This window comes from Rissa tridactyla, chromosome 2, assembly GCF_028500815.1.
Source record: "Rissa tridactyla isolate bRisTri1 chromosome 2, bRisTri1.patW.cur.20221130, whole genome shotgun sequence".
Taxonomy (NCBI): Eukaryota; Metazoa; Chordata; class Aves; order Charadriiformes; family Laridae; genus Rissa; species Rissa tridactyla.
The window spans coordinates 135679442-135697529 of NC_071467.1; the positions used below are offsets into that span (position 1 = coordinate 135679442).

General features: G+C 37.6%; 1 protein-coding gene across 2 annotated transcripts in view; it reads left to right on the top strand.

The window, feature by feature from the left end:
* The window catches only part of CRPPA (CDP-L-ribitol pyrophosphorylase A), a 117772-nt gene that overhangs the window by 11171 nt on the left and 88513 nt on the right, over positions 1-18088 (top strand). Inside the window, exon 3 of one of the 2 annotated variants that reach the window (XM_054191524.1) lies at positions 14743-14916. In XM_054191524.1, the coding sequence (XP_054047499.1) occupies positions 14743-14916 (174 nt within the window). The remainder of the gene's footprint in view (positions 1-14742; positions 14917-18088) is intronic. The other variant, XM_054191525.1, reaches the window with a different exon arrangement.

Sequence of the window (18088 nt, forward strand, 5' to 3'; positions counted from 1 at the left end):
TGGACTCTTATTCACACACACAATCAGTCAAAATAATAGCCCCAGACAGAAAACATATTATGCTCAGTCTGTTCCTGTCTCTGAGACACTGGGTCTCAGACTCAGTGCGGCACTTATCAGTTTTACTGTATCAGAAGGCTGAAGCAGCAAACATGCACCCATACACACATTGTTCTATCACACAGTTAGATAGCAAAATGAAAAGCTTTATGTGTGATTGCTGAGTTTCATTGGCAAAATGTGGTGGGTGGCAAACCAAAAAAACACCTCTTTTTCTCCGCTGAGGGTAAGGGAGGGCTTGGGTAGATAAATAGGCTGATCTGGTGTGGTATATTTGAATGGGGGTGGCCATGCTGGATCAGTTCTGCTCACTCTGTCCTTCCTTTTTTCTTTTTCTCTTAGAAGCAATTATCTTTTTATGTTTTCTTTATTATCACATGATCTTGGTCCTTTATGTTATACTCAAAGACTGATTTTTAGCCATCTGTGAAGGCTGCATTACTAACAGATCATTTTTGATTCATATTTATGCATTGGGTCATCTGAAGTTGTCATGTGCATTGTTCTCAGAGGTTCTGCTTTCATTGTAGGCTTGGTACTTTGGGGGGCTCCTGCTGTCCTGTCAGACACTTCTGCAAAAGCAGAATCAAGAACTGTTTTTATTCCACCGATGGAATGAGTTCTGTAATTTAGGAGAGTCTGACTTATGTCAATGTAAAAGTATATATTAATGAATTGTAGGTATGCTATGTAGCAATTTTAGAAGAAAACAGCCTTTGAAGAGCTACATTATTGTGAACTTCAGAATCTGTTCGGTAGCCCTGAAACTTTTCTAAATGTGTGAAGAAATCAAGTGTGGTTTTGCTGCTGTACGGAAAATAGTTATACAACACATTATTCCTTTTTCAGCTCTGTAGTAATGGATAACTGTCAAAAACATACTGATGTTGCCACAGCATATGGCATTATTGGTCCCATAGAAAGTTATAACTTTAGCCAAGTTGTTAATTGTTTTCTGTGCTGAATGGAAAACTAATGTACTAATGTATTGTTAGTAAATACTTGAAGTCTTTGTCCTAGCAAGATGTAGTGTTTGGTGGTGGGAAAGCACTGGTAAGAGGAGAAACAACTTTGTCATTTCCCAGTCTCAGTTTAAGTGCTTTTGATGATGCATTGCATTAGGAAGGATGCAACTCAACCAACTGAAACACATAAATCATAGACAGAAACTTATAATGTCCCTTTCTTCTTTGCAGCATTTCTGTGTTACGCTAACAGAGCCAGTTGTGCCTAATACAACTACTATTCAATCCTTTTTAAAAAGGTGACTTAATCCCACATTTTTTAGCTTCTGGAGTTTTTTAATATATACACATATACAGTAATATTTACCTTACTTTTTTTTAGGTAGGATTAGGTTATGCTGGAAATAAATTTTGAGCATAGCTTCCTGTACTTGAGTGGTTGCTGAGGTCATTTTTGTGTAAATTTTATAGAATTTACTTCCTTTAAATTTAGAGAAACTACATGTATGACACTGCTGTTGATTTGAGGCCAATTAAAATCTGTATGCTTCATATAAGAAAACAATAGGACTTTGGAAAATGAAGCAGCCTTTAGCAAAGATATGTCTATTTAGTTGCTCAGATTTCTCTTTCCTGCAGTAAGAAGTAAAGAGTAGTTCCTTAAAGTAAGGTAAATATCAGCTCAACCAGCATGTGTGACAAGCTGAATAAAGGCCTCGGATCATCTTAGCCACTTCTATGTGGCAAGATCTGGAGGAGATTCTTAGCCATATCTCTCTGACTAAGCATGAAGCAGGCACACCTCCCTGAGTTTTTCCCCTTTTTTGCCACACATTGCACTGGAAAGAAATCTGAGTTTTCATCCAGAAATGCCCCCAGCTGCATTTTGGCTGAGTTTGTGATCTGGGTGGTTGTGGCAAGGACACCACCAGCCCTGCAGGTCAGGTGAAGCTTCTGAAAGCCAACTTGTCCTGTTTCATATGCTGTAATAGTTTGCTGGACTGGTTCTCCTGTTTCCAAGAAGGTACGTGAATTGTGGTACAGATAGAACTACAACTGCCTTGAGGAGCATTGGAGCATGTAGGAGAGAATTCATGAGGTATCAAATTCATACATATATGTATTAGAGTTACGATTTGAGCCAAACTTGCATGGTAAGGTATAATGATCCATTTTTCAAGGCCCTTGATAGCAGAGAGGGTCTTAGATGAAGCTCATGTAAAGAGGTGACTTGAAATTTTGAATCTAATGGGCTGTAAGGGAAAGCAGCTCTGGTGCAAGATTTCCTGCAAGGAGAGGACACCAGCAGTTGTGGGAGAAGCAGCTGAGCGAATGCAGAAGGCAAACACATTTGATAAGCAGGTGCAGAGTTGCTTAGGGAACCGCATGACCACAAACTATAGTGCCTGTGGTTTTGGTTGCTCAGGACTCTGTGTGTGGGAAAGAGTTATTAATTTAACATTGCAGTTTTGCATTTGGTTGGTTAAATTGTGCAAGAGTCCTCTTACAACACCTCAAGATTTTTTCTTCTTTCTTCATAATATGATGCAAATCGTGTTTAATGATATGCAGTGGATCACTTGCATTCACATCATGATACTGTTGATTTTGTAATGATGTAGACTTCCTGGCGGTAAAATATAACTTCTTAACTGTAATTGCAACTTCTATGGCTCCAACTCCTCTTTATGTTAACATACTCTAATATGCAAAATCCTTTGTGGCACAGTGCACTTTCACTGATAGCTTTTTGCAATGTAAATCAGTAATTAGTGTATGAAAGATGGCTTGCTGACTGTAAGATGTGTTTCATTACTTGTTAATGCAAGATAATACTATGCAGTCAAAGTAAAATAAAGTCTTGTTAATTTTAGAGGCAAAAAATCGGTTTAATTTTTGCCATCTAGATTTGCAGTATAGGACTAGTTAGAACAAGAAAGTGCTGGTAGCTCATCTTATTGTCATCTTATGTTGAATGAATGCCAAAATTTAAAGCTGTAAGTATACTTTAAAATATTGATAAAAATATTGAAAACTATTGGTAGCATACTAGCCATATGATTTGCTTTGGAATGTTTAAATTGCTTAGATTGAATTTTACATGTTATAGAATCATAGAATTGTCTAGCTTGGAAGGGACCTTTAAGACCATCAAGTCCAGCCATCAACGTAACACTGACAAAACCACCGCTAAACCATGTCCCTAAGCACCACATCTACCTGCCTTTTAAATACCTCCAGGAATGGTGACTCAACCACTTCCCTGGGCAGCCTGTTCCAATGCTTGATAACCCTTTAGGTGAAGAAATTTTTCCTAAATTTCTAAATTCTCTTGCAACTTGAGGCCATTTCCTCTCGTCCTATCGCTTGTTACTTGGGAGAAGAGACCGACCCCCGCCTCGCTACAGCCTCCTTTCAGGAAGTTGTAGAGAGCGATAAGGTCTCCCCTCCACCTCTTTTTCTCCAGGCTGAACAACCCCAGTTCCCTCAGCCACTCCTCGTAAGACTTGTGCTCTAGACCTTCACCAGCTTTGTTGCCCTTCTCTGAACACTCTCCAGCACCTCAATGTCTTTCTTGCAGTGAGGGGCCCAAAACTGGACACAGTATTCCAGGTGGGGCCTCACCTGTGCCGAGTACAAGGGGACAACCACTTCCCTAGTCCTGCTGGCCACACTGTTTCTGACACACAGCAGGATGCCGTTGGCCTTCCTGGCTACCTGGGCGTGCTGGCTGGCTCATATTCAGCTCTCTGTCAGCCAGCACTTCCAGGTCCTTTTCCACCTAGCAGCTTTCCAGCCACTCTTACTCAAGCCTGTAGCATTTTGTGGGGCTGTTATGACCCAAGCGCAGGACCCAGCACTTGATGTTGTTGAATCTCATACTGTTGGCCTTGGCCCATCGATCCAGCCTGTACAGATTCCTCTGTAGAATCTTTACCCTCAAGCAGATCAACACTCCCCCCCCCAACTTGGTGGTGTTAGCAAACTTACTGAGGGGGCACTGGATCCCCTCATCCAGGTTGTTTATAAAGATCTTAGAGAACTAGCCCCAGTACTGAGCCCTGGGGAGCACCACTTGTGACCGGTCGCCAACTGGATTTAACTCCATTCACCACCACTGTTTGGGCCTGGCCCTCCAGCTGCTTTTTTACCCAGTGAAGAGTATGCTTGTCTAAGCCATGAGCAGCCAGTCCATCATAATTGTGGACAACTGAAAAAGATTAAATACGTAATAAGATAATCTTGATCTGATAAGATTATTGATAAGATAATCTGTACCAGCATGTGCTGCTCTTTTGGTGGGAGATGCTACATGTAGTATGGATCTTTGGAAGCATTATGCAGACTTTATACAAACTTTGAAGTACCTTAAAAAAAAAAAATATCTATCAAGAAGAAAAGAAACCCTTAGTAAGTAAGAATGTGTTAAACATTACCAGTTATTGCACTGTGACAAAAATTAGCTGAATATGTTGATTAAGGTAATGAGACCTTATTTGGCTAATAACATGATAAAAGATATTTTATTGTATATACAGTACTATTGTATTTATGGAAAACATGAACTCCTGTGACCATTCTTGAATTTCTCACAAGGAATGCACAGATAAGGAATGCACTAAAAGAAATGCTGTATACTTTGTATGACACCATTAAAAATATCTATTTTGGTTTAGTCCTGCTAACTTTTGTAATTTTATCCTTTATTGTATTAAAAATAGTTAATCTGGTTTATGGCAGTAATTCATGATACAAGTGTCGTGGTTTAGCTCCACCAGCAGCTGGAACCGTGCTGCTGCTTGCTCCTCCCCATTCCACAAGAAAAGTAGGGGAAAGGAAAAAACTCTTATGGGTTGAGGTAAAGACAGTTTAACAGAACAACGTCAGAAAAGGAAAATAACAATAACAATAATCATGACACAAGTCACTTTCACCATCTAGTGAACTGTCACCTTCCTGAGCACCAATCGCGAGTACCCACCCCCCAGCCAACCCCATTTATATACTGAGCATGACATCAGTGGTATGGAATATTCCATTGGCCATTCTGTCTAGGGTTCTCCTCAGCTTCTATAGGAAGCTGAAAAAACAGCCCCTGAAAACTATAAACATCGCCTGGCAACAACTAAAACAGTATGTGTTATTGACAGTCCTTTCATACTGAATCTGAAACACAGCAACTCCTAGAAAGAAAATTAACTCTGTCCCAGCTGAAACGAGGACAAAGAGCAACATAAATGTCAGTTCTTAAAACTTATTTTCAATCTGCTTTTTTTAAAAAAAATCCAATTTTAATATGAAATCAAATGTTCACATAAATTAGTTGTAATGTTTTTTGCAGTACCGCTCTTTGCTTTTTCTTAGTGCATATGTACACTCTTGGTTTTGCTTCTTTTCTACTTTCAGTATGTTCTTGAGCTTGTTTTCAGTGCTGTGGGTTGAAAAATTGCAACCTGTGATATGCCTAGTTCTTTCTTCCTCCACTTCATATTTTCAGGTCCATATTCCTATCATCCTGGTTTTTTAAGGGGAATCTTTTTTATTTACTTTGATAAATCTTACTTTTTCCATAGAGTAACACTTAGAATTTAGCATGTTGTTGATTAGATCAAAGTGATATTTAGAGGTAAATGCTTTAAATACAAAAGAACAGGAATTATGTAAAGTAAAGAAGAACATGTACAGTCTTAATTTTTAAGCGACAATTTCTGTTATCGGTAATCTTCTTTAGTTTGCTATAGCTAATTGGGGCTCTGACATTTCTTGATGTACATGTACTATCCCCATCGACTCAGATAGCGTGTTCTGATAAAGGTGACCTCATTAGAAGAAATGTTTTCTTTTTCTTAAACAGTGTCATAAATATACATTACATTTGTTTAAGGCATCCTGTGTCTTTGAAGTCAGTTCAATGTACAACATAGTGTCAGCTCATTAACATTGGATCAAAGTGTATATTAAATTTCTGATTAAACATCCCCTCTTTTGCAGCTAGGAATAAACACAATTATAACTTCTTCCTTCCTCGTGTTGGTTTAAGATTAACATGTGCCTAATTTTAGCAAGTTCAACTGTTGCTCCTAGCCAGCTGGGTAAACAGACTTTAAGGAAATTAGGTGAAGTTTAGCATACAAGCCTTTTTTCATAGTGTTCAAAACTCCTTACATCTGTTCTAATTAACCTTCTTTTTGTCTGGCTGATGATTAGGTTTAATATCTGTGTTTTACACTGGGCTTGTTTAACATTTCAACCAGTGCTGTCCTTGGGCAATTAAAAGCTGCCAGTACAAATATGTCAAAATAGCTGGAATTGGACTGGTTGGTGATACTGCCTACATAGAAGAAATTTTAGTGGTTATCTCACTAATCAGAATCAAAGATGGTATGCCGATAATGACTATGAATTTTGATATTTTTTTTTCTTAACAGAATTCAAAATAAGGTAATTTAAGAATTATTCTTGTTGTTTAAAAAAAAATGTAGATACCTGGCAGAAAGAAGGTAACCTTATTTTCTTCAGCCTTAATCTCTAGTGGATACACAGCCCAGGTTGCGGATTGTACTTGTTTGTCAGTAGAAGGAATGCTGTCCCCACCACAGCACTGCCACACAAGTTATGTCTACGCTACATGGTAGAGTCTGTGTGTGAGTGTAGGTGAAAGTATGATATGCCCTGGGCTCAGATTTGTGTTTCTGCATGATAATGAGAGTACCTCTACCTTTATTGTGGTCTGCTATTCTTTACTGAGTCATCCTGGTTGTCCTGTAGTCCTAACTGCATGCCATATCTGGTCCTTCAAGAGAAATGTGCAGCCGAGCTATTGGTTTGGGGGGAGTCTTTTGGACGTGAAATAAACAGAAGGAGTTACGGGGGCAGATGGTGACAGGTTTGAGTTGAACCCGTGCGGCCAGACTGCTGCCTTGCCTGGCTGTACGGCAAGTAGGTGGGTTCTGGGTGCAACATGAGGTTATGAGCTCTGTGGACTATGTGCAGGCTTGAATCAGTTCGGTTTGGAAGTTTGGCTAGTTTGGGCTTGAGCATGCGTTCACACCTAAGTTTAGAAAACTTTGCACATATAGCCAAATTGTAGTTGTCAGCTGTACTTCTGTATAGGAGTGGTAGCTTATAGTTTGTGTCACTACTTTGTCTATGCCCTGATCTTTTCCATTCAAATAGCATTGTTTTGCCGAGATTTCTGTAGTTTGGAGGAGGAAATACTCCAAGTATTCCACCTCTGCAGAGGAATCATAAAACTTCCCATAGATTACAACTTTTGGTTATAGAGAAGATAAAATGTAACCCTAGACAATATCTGCATATAAAATGCAGAAAAGGAAAAAGAAAAGAAAACATAAAAAGAGGTGTGATAATTTGATGTGATACCTTGAATGCGCATTGGAAGAAATTATCTGATTGCTTTGTTTTACAAAGATAGTTATATGACTTTATTAGATATTCTCCCCTTCAGATTTACAATATAAAAGATTTGAAAAGAACATCCTCTTAAATATATGAAACATTTTAATCTTATAATTGGATTTTTGAAGATTGCTTGATAAATTTGAAATTAGAGGTCTTTCAGTAGAGACAATTCTTGTAACTTAAATGGTAATTACTGAGTGTGGCTGAAGCAAGTTGATTACCATAGATGCAGTTAGCTTGAGTGCAGATGTCTGAATAGAAATGCATGTTTCTACCTGTTTCATGCATCACAGATACTGTGTTTATTTCTGGATTTTTTCATGCTGTAGATGGCTGTGAATGCCCTTCATGGCGAGTAGTTTGATCAGTGTAAAAGAATACTTTCCCTGTAGTAACATGTGGAAACAGTTTGGTGGAATAAAAGGAGAAGAAATTAATCATAGCTATTCTGAGCTGCTCTCTCTGGTTCATAGCCAGACCTAATCTAGACTGAAATCCTTAGGAGATGGTAGTGTTTGGTAACATATAAATAATCTTTCACCTAATACAAAACATTCCTGGACATATTTGGTAACGGTTAAGATACCTAGCTTGTCTAAATTAACATTGATCATGATTGTTATGTAGTTGAACAATGTCCTAATGCAATCCTTGTCTTCATGGAAAAGCAAGATAAAATTGTTTGTATATTTACCAAATTCACCTCTACAAAATTGACTTTAATGGAGTTCCGAGGTGGATGTATTTGTCCTGCTAAGTGTGACTAGCCTCACAATCTCCAGCATACAGTTTCAAAGAATTCAGCTGCTTTAGGTGGATGTATTTGTCCTGCTAAGTGTGACTAGCCTCACAATCTCCAGCATACAGTTTCAAAGAATTCAGCTGCTTTGAAGTGATGAAAATGTATTTCTAGTATACTTCTATTTCCAGTGTATGTATGCAAGACAAGTTTATTTTTTCTAAGACAGGGTGACTAAATCATTTGGGAGTCTTGGTTCAGTAGTATTTTGCTTGTCAGAGTTGAAAACAACTCTGATTAAAGAATTTAAATTAATAAATATGAATATAAATGTAAAAACATGAGAATAGGGACATTCTTTTAAAGATAGCACTCATAAGCTATGCTTGTATGTGTTTGACATCAGGCCTATTCCTAAGTAATTTTAAACCACTGAATCTAATGCATTTAGGATGATTGAAATGTAAAATGTACATTCAATGCTACTGGAAAGCCAAGAAGATAGAAACCATAGGGAAAATTAATTCCAGGGGAGATAGGGGCTATGAATGGAAAAGAAAAGTATTGTTGGTGTAATTAAAAAATAGAAGGGAGTCATGCTAGAGGGATGGGAGAGTCTGCTCACTTAGGACTAGACTTTCAAATTTTAGGCTCTGATTCCCACTCACTTGAAGTTCAGGGTTGCAAACTGGCTGCATAAGTGGACTTTGTGGGTCTGCCTGAGTACTTGGGGCCTACTGGGGACAGGGGCATGCCAAAGACGTAGCATACTTCTTTTTTTTCAGTATGCCAGCCTGCAGGATCTGTCGTTGTCTGAGCTTGTTACCACACTGTTGTAAAACAAAAGGAATTGTAGTTGTGGTATTTTTTATAAGGATTTTGTGACACTGCTTTTTTTTTTTTTTTTTTTTCTCTTCCTAGTCCCTGTCATTCAACTTGTTGAGCTTTGCAGCTATTTAGTACTGTGCTGTTTCAACTCTGGTTACCAAAAATGACCAGATCAGTGATGTGGGTGTCTTGGTTTTCGTGCTCTTTTGTAGCTTCTGTCTCTTTGATAACTTGTTCTTTGTAGGTTGTATTCTACGTGTGGAGTGTTGGTCTCAGCTGAACAATGTACTGTGTGTTGGAGGTATTTGTAACCTGGATAGTATCTTGCTTGTGATACAAGTTCCATCTCTCCCCACCAGTCCTTTTTGAAATTCTAATGGGTTCTGTTTTTTTAAAGAAAATGAGGGTTTTCCAGTTTTTATGAATATTTAGTAAAAATAAGCTATACTGCATTGTATTAGCCAGGTTGCTATGTTACATGTAGGCTTCTGTGGCCTAAACACTCATATTTCATTTTGTAATAAAAGGTGTCATCAGTACTGCTTGGATTTTACTTTGCTTGAACTGACTGTATTATCTTAAATTAAAACAGACCCTGGTTATGTATTCACTGAATACAATCATCTAAACAATTTCTTGTCAGAATAAAAGTATGATAAAATGAGACTATACAGTATTGCTGTTTAGCGGAAAGGTGGATTAGCACGCCTTGAATCTACTGAAAATGCTTATGGTACCCTATTATACTGACCTTTTTTTCAGTCACCATCAAATCTTTGTCTTGAATGTATGCGATGCTCTATGCACTTATGCAAAAAACTGAATACAAAAATGAGAACCTGTTTGTAAATGGTTCAGACTTGTGCTGTTTAAAACGGGTTATAAAAAGACATTTGTTTCTAAAAGCATCTGGAGGCTGGTTCAGTTTTCAGCAGATGGATGGATGAGCTTGCTTCTGAGAGAGACCTTTCTGTCATCTCCACTGAAGTTGGTGGAATTCTGTGCTCTCAGGACATTTTAGGGTTGTTTTAAGGAAATGATAGATTAAAAGGATGTTTTTTGATCCAATATTTTGTCTGCAAAATAAAACTAACCAGTTAGCGGTATTTTTTTCAATATCTGTTAAGTTATGAAAGAATGTTTTAAAAGTTTGCCCAAAGATATTTTAATACTTTAACTAATATATTTAACAAAATATGCAAAAATGAGGGAAAGAAGCATGTGCGTTTCCTGGACATACCAGGTTCACCGAAACTAGTGCTTGTATTGGACTGGTTTGAAGGCTGTAAAGTGGACATTTAAAAAAATTCAGTTAAACTATCCATTAACTATCCACTTTACATTCAGGAAGGGTGTACGCTGCATTTTGTGTATGATTTTTAAAAGCAAATCTACTTGGAATCAGGGTCAAAATCATTAGAAATTGGAAGATGAGTACTCCGGGTAGGGAAATACTAGTATAAGGCCCAGGCACTTGCTTTAGACTCACGGGATTTGTATTTTGTGGTAGACTAATTCAAAGTGTAAAAAAGATCTGTAAAACTATAGTGACATTAACAAGTACTTATAAATGAGGACAGATTTTCTTTGTTTTATTCATTTTTTAAATTTATGTCTGAACCTCTTGCCTGAGAGATGGGCCAAATACCTGTACGTTCCTGACATAAATAGCAAGTCAAAGCTTCTCAAATTAGAAAAAATAAAATACAAATGCCTGAGATTCATTATATACTCTATTTACTAATATGGAAATAGTTCTTTGTTTCTGATTTATTACCAGAAAAGCAACATGGAAATTCCTTGCAAAGAATAAAATATTTGGTGTTGTAGCTGAATAGATGTAGACTAGCTGGATGATTTTGTTCTTCATTTGCACCCCACAGTCATCAGGGGCAAAAACCCCTTTAGATATGGTAGTACCTTACTGTATTATTCACCCTAATGTGCCCTAATGTTTAAGTTTCTGAAGTAAAAAATGTGGTCTGTAGCACTGTCTTAAGTACCTAAATTCCCTGTTCAGTTCATTGAAAGACTGCTAGGAGCTGGAATTCAGGAAAGGCTTTGTGCTGAGTAGGGAGGACGCTTCTGCTAACCAGAAGGAAATACCGCAGAGCGAGCCATACGTCTTAAACTGTGCCCTTCTTTGGCCTGCATGTGAGAACAAAATTCACAGCTCAATTCTTCTGTTTTTACATGCCAAATATTATGTTTACACCATGAATGAAGATACCCATGAGCCAGTTTTGGAAGCAGAAGCACGTGCGGTGAGGTCTGTGTAAGCCAGCTTGGGTTTGGCAGCTGTGTTGGCATATGCCAGCTAGAGAATGTCTCCAGAAGTGCTGCAGATGCAAGGTTTCCTGCTTTAGGGACTCAGCTCTCTTGTCCCATATGAAAACGCAGGGCATACACAGGCCAGTATTTTCCTTTGTTAGATCCCAGTTTCACCCAGTCTGAAAGTGGCCTTGGGAACTAATATAGTTCTTGTGTCACTGAGGTGGTAAACTCAGCCCTGTGTTGGATGACATCATCTGGTTGAGGGAGCCCTCAGCCTTGTGTGCTGAGACAGAGAAAGGTCCTGCAGAAAGGTGAACCAGTACTAAGCAAAACAAACAACCAGCTTCTGTATCTTGTCTCAGGATTTTAAGGTTTCAACTCAGTGCTGAACCCTAGCAAGTGTGCTCTAGCTCATGGATTCAAGGCTGCTGGACTCCAGCTGCTCATCAAACGGAGGTTTTGTGTGCAGTAGAAGCTTTCTGGCTTTAGTAAGTACTAGAGCTCTGCATTCTGCTTTTAGACCATAGAGTAGTAATGGACTGTAAAGGACTGAGTTGTCCTTTCTTGGAATAAAAGCTGATTTTTATTTTTATTTTTATTTTTATTTTTTCTCATCAAATGACGGCTAGTTGTCCTGTTACAGCATACATAGTAAGAATTTCTCTCCCTCGCGTGATCAGAAGTTAGCCATAAATCTTATTCTTCGTATTAAACTTCATGTTTTCAGTCAGTGTCAGGTATAGTTTGAGTGGACTTGCTGCAGGAGACATCTTATTGTGCCCAACTAGTGATTTCTCATTGAAATGGGGGGAAGACAGGTGAGAAACCTCAGCCTGCCACACTGGACTCAGTTCTGAGGTAACGTAGAGCAAAACTGTAGTTGTTTGAAAAATGCCATTTGTTAAATTTTAGGTGCCATGAAAATTGTGTATTTTAAAAAATTGCATGTTTGGATTTATTAGAAACTAGATCTTCCTGAATCTTCTGGTAAAGCTAGGCCTCAGCAGAGCAGGAGATGTGGTTCAGTATTGTCACAAAGATACAGATACAGACATTCATGAATTTTTATTGTGCAATAAACCAGATGTCGAGAAAACAATGTGTTTCAGAGCTCTTTTAAGAATATAATTTTGAGTATTTCAATTTTATTTAGAATTGCAGTTTGGTTTTTTGTTCCTCAGAGTGCGTGTTTCACTTGTGAGATTTGGTTATGCAAGTCACATTGTATTCTCTTGGCCTGTTTTATGCTTAAAATGTAACATGACATGATTGTTAAAAACTGTAATAAAATATTGGATCAGCCTAAGAAATCCTCTATTGCTAACTGTTTTTTTGGAATGGTAACTGTTTCAGAAAAAAAAATAAAAATCAAATAGACTTAACTAATTACAGAAAAGCTGTGGCTCGCATGTTGCTCTGTCTCTTTTCCCATGACCTTTTAATTTTTTAATTTTTTGTGTGTGTGTGACACCAATTAAAATATGACGGCAGAGCAGAATAACGCAGTCCAAATGCCCAGCAGCTGGGATGTAGAGGTAATAGTCCATGTCCTGGAATCAGAAAATAGAGAGGGGCAGGTTGCAGATAATTGAGTCTCTCTACTTCTGCTTCTGCACAGCTTTTCCTCAAAGTACATCTGTTAAATTTACTCCTCATTTCATACATTCATATATTACTAAAATTATAGTGATGGTTAGTTTTGTTGGTTTGTATTTTCTATTACAGAAGTAAAATTGATCCTGCCTAGGACAGAAGGATGGTCTAGATGACCTTTCGAGGTCCTTTACAGACAGTTCTGTGATTTCACAATTCTCGCTGATCATTCTGAACTGTGTTTTGCCTTTGGATGATAGTATTTTGCTCCATGTAGTGTTTTATATAGATATGTCTTCCCATGTATTAGAAAGAAAAAGTTCTTTTCAGATTTTGAGAAAGTGGTTCAGGTATTTCTCTTATCGTACGAATCTTTTGAATCTTTTCTCTCCCTTCTCCCTGCCCTGGTAGCTCATGCATCAGAACTTCTTGGGCATGAGGAATTGGTTCACATCTCTGTCCTCATTCTGTAAAAGAATGAACTAAGAAGCTGTATTTTAGAGCTCATAAAGTGCTCAACACACTGACTGCATTCCTCTGTTTTATTGTTCAGTAGTGTGAAAGGGGGAGGGAAGACAACAAGTTCTTTGTTTTCTGAGAGGAAAAAAACTTTGGGCTCAGTTTTGGTGTCTCATTCTGCCACTGTGTACTTATCTGAGGTCAGAAATGTTCTACGAATGGACAGGACTCGTATGTATGAAGGCAGGATTTGCCAACAGAAGGCGAATGAAATCAACAGTAAGAGCACTCTTATTTTATGTGATGAGACCTATTTTTTTTCCTGTGTCAAAGTTCACTAGACCTCAGAAGATCTTCTGTGGCTGCTGTGAAAAATGTAAGAATTCACCACTGGGAGTGGTTTTCTAGGTATACTGATTTAAGATGTTGGGTAATTCAAATGATTTGAAACGGCATCAATTATTCTTTTAAATAGACAATAAACAGTATAGCGTAAGGACGCCATTTTCAGTGGTTAGCATTGTTAGGGAGCATGCTTTTTGCCCTGTGACTTGATAAGCAATGTTCTGCCATTGCATCCTTTTCTTCATTATTGTATGAACAACTCTTGCCCCAGTTGCCTTTAGCTTCATATGAAGCTCATCTGAGCATTTTATAAGTGGCTGATGAAATGTGGGTAACTTGCTGTTACCAAAGTGACTAAAACCAGGTAGAGGAGCTCTATTTCAGAGATGCCATAGATCTTTAATACTTTATATTGATGAAAAGATCAAAGATACATGTTTAATTGGTTTCCAATTTAAGCAAAACTAAAACTGAAATATAAGCATTTAAATATCAGTTCTGGTGCACAGTGCTGCTGGATATTGAATACTTTCTGATGTATATAGCGTGTTCCCAGTGACTTCACTGGTGTAGTGTGATTGCGCAGCATTTAACATGGTGAATTCAACATGGAACAAGCTCAATTTTCTGAAACTTTTCTTGTTGCTTAATTCTAAGCAGTTTAGCCAAATTGAAATCTGTGAAAGCAAGAGGTGTTGTGGGTTGCCAAGACCTCTCAGGTGTGTCTCCTGCTGTTTGATATCTGAATAGGCCTAGAACTGTCCTCACAGAAACCACCTAATATGTACATAGAAGAAAGTCTGAAAAAATAACATCTCAGATCTGTACATGTATTTGCAGTACATGAAGGATTTAAGATTATTTTTTTTTGTGAATTGGCCCTCAGTGTGTACTTATACAATCTTCTGTTGCTATATTCATGTTAGGCTTATACAGACTAATATGACTTATGTATTATGAGATATATAAAAGATAAATAAGTAGAAAATGTATTTTAAAGCTCTTACTTTTTTTGACTGCAGCTATCTAATATACATTAATATTAAGAGCATTTAGGCCTCTCTGTGTTTTGTTTCACAGGCAGCTGGAGCAATTCGTCCCCTAGTTTCTACTGTTATTGCCTCTGCTGCAGATGGCTGTTTAGACCACTCATTGGAACGTGCCAGATACAGAGCTAGTGAAATGCCTCAGGCTTTCTTGTTTGATATAATCTATGAGGCATACCAACAGGTAAGACTGTGAGACTTTCTAAGACTTTTTTCCATTTACTTTGGTTAAAAAAAGAAATAACTTTTATTTCTTTTCTTTCAAAAATAGAGATTCGACATCTGTTTCAGCATCTATTTCAGATCACATCAAACTGTATGCATATTAGTTCTCTCTAGTCTTTTGATAAAAATGGTTTATAATTCTAATATATTCAAGTTTTTCAATTATCAAACTGCCAAATGCAAGAGAGGGAGAGGGGTCTAAACTATTGGAAAGACAGATTTGCTTTAATTTTTATTGCGCATTAAGTAGATTACTTAAGTGAGTGGGTTAATATGTTTAAAGTTAGGTTTGTATTAAGTATGTGTTGTTGACTGACAGTATAAAAAAATTTTGGATGCACAGTGTGATAACGACATATAATAATATGATGGGATAGAGGGTGTTCTAAAATACTGGGAAAATATTAACTTGATACGTCTAGGTAAATAAGTGTTTAATTTGTTTTGTGTTGCATGTGTATTGTACGTACTTTGATTAGTGGCTGAAAATAATATTTACTTAGTCTCTGTTGCAATTCTCCATTTTGTTTTGTTTTGTTTTTATAATATATTGCTTTAACATCATCTTTATTTAAGAAGATAAAAGTTGTGGGTAGTGTATTAAACCGTGACTCTTTTGCCTTTATCCCTCTTGAAGATTGCTTTTATTTGCCCCACCCTGCATTCAAAGTTTACTGGAAACACTCCAGGCTTTCGTCTCAGCATTCTGCTTCCTTTTCATTCATCACCTTGTGGAGATTGTCTGTCCTCCAGGTATCTTCCAGACTGACTGGAAGCAGAGCATTTCTTCATTTGTCACTTGGAAGGAATTATTTTTCACTCCAGCAATGCTGACAGTCATGCTTCCCATCAGTCTTTCATTTCTAGAGGAAACAGGCCCAAATTACTGATATCCACCCTCAGAGAGTACGTAGCTTAGAAGTCACCAACAACAGAACGAATGTGTGGACAGGCAATGAAGGAGAAACAGTTGCTTAATTGTTTTACTTAGAAACACTGGCACAAATTCCACGTCATACCTTTTATGCTTGATACTTAAAGCTGTTCTTAGATGATGAAGTGCTTTCCAAGATGAAGGGCTACTCAAGTGATTGGAGTAGCTCTGACCTTTTTACTTCTGATGGAAAGCAGGGGGATGTTCTTGGTGTATATGGTAACACACAGCTGATACTTCTAATTGAGACTGGCTTGAATGTAGTGGGCATACTCGTGATAGAGGCAGCACATATGTGCATAGAACACATCTCAAGAGGCAACAGCTACTGTTGGTTATACAACTATTTCTTTCTTATTGATGTGTATCTCTTTTGGCAAATTGCATGTTTATGTGCTGCTTCTCAAAAAAAAACCAAACAAACAACCCAAAACAAACCCCTATTGTTTCTTACTGTGTTTGCTCTTATTTTGCAGATATGGTACAGCTGGCAAATACATGAGAAGCTTTTGCCCTAAATGCCTTGTTCAAAAGGCAACTGTATTTGCAGTCCCTGTGCTCCTCTGAATAGTGTTCTCTTCTTACATATGAATTCCATCAGTCTTCTTTTTTGTATCCCTGCTCTTTCAAGAACAAGCCACCAAAGTTGTTAGCAAGCAACCAGGGCTATGGTTCCTTGTCCCCAGTTCCCTTTGCATTGGCTAAATTCTGGTCATTTAAATGCTCTGTGCCTTGGAGCTCTGGGAAGGATAACACTTTGCTAAACCTCTCAACTCATATTGTTTGCTAATTATTTATGTTTCAATGGTGCCTAGCTGTCCAAGTCAAGGATTAAGACCCTATTGTTCTGGGAACTGTACAAGCACATAAAAAAAGATAGATAATGGTTGTCCTGAAAAACTTAGTCAAGCTACTGTAGGACGGATTTTCGTAGAAATGGATACAGCTTGTGATACTTCCTAAATATTAACATACCCATCATTAGTTCCCACAACAACCTGATGAAGTAGGTAAGTATCATTGTCCATCTGGAAAAAAACCAAATAAAATAATTGTGTTACTCTTGTTGGAAGTCATTCACAAAGCTGGGAATGGAATTCATTTTGGCTGACTCAGCATGGGATCATGATCCCCACTCCTGTGTATTTTATACAGTTGTGACCTTTATGCAACAGCAGCATGGGGAAAAACAACAGTCAAACATGCGTTCTTTAGAAAGGAACTGTCCATTTGAATTGTTGCTTCAAATAACGTAGGCTTTTCAGTTACATTGTGGGTCATGTGGAATACTGCTTTTAAACTCTGTCTGTGTTTAAATGCATCGTCTGATATGAGTAGGTAGATTTAGAGAGTTTACTTCCAGGTGTGTTCTTTTTCATGAATGTAAGATCTCTGAGCATCTTGACCACTAAGTTGCAACATTCAATTAAAGGTCAGTTCTCTGATCCTTACAGGCTTGCCGTCTATAGTCTTTTTTGCTTTTTTTGTCTGGTACTGATCTGGGCAGAGCAGACTAGTACTCCTCCTTTTATTGCTGTTTCAAATGTATTTAGAACTGGAAAGGAATAAGCTATTACCACTATTAAAATATGTAAAAATATTTTTTGTATGATCTTTATAAAATGAAAAGTCATTTCCTTAGAAAACTTTTTACAGTTCTTGCTTGATTTAAAAAATTATAGTAATGATTTGGGGAAAAATACGTCTTGTACATCAAAGTAATTGAAGTAGATACAACAAATACCAAAGATTGGTTTACAATATTATCTTAAAATATATGTGTACTACAGCGAATTCCCTTTGCATTTGGTGCCAAAAATCCGGCACAGATCTTGAGGACGTTCAGCCAAGTTGTTTGCATGCATTTCATTGTGATGCATCTCATTTTTGTGTGCTGGATCTCAATTTATTTTTCACTCTTACCTCTTCTCTGTTGCCTAGAAAATGCGTATTCCAAATAGATCTTCTTTGTTCAGATAAATGTTGCTTTCTGCTTTAACTGTGATGACATCAAGATTCCTGACATCATAACTATTAAATTCTCAGCATTATGGTAGGACTATTGAAACCTTTTACAATTTTGTTGCTCAAAAATTGTGTGCACTCTGTTGTCTTTATAACGACTTTGAGAGCTCATTAAAACAAACATTCTTCATCACTTCCATACCCCTGTATGTAACTCTGCTTAACGCTTTCT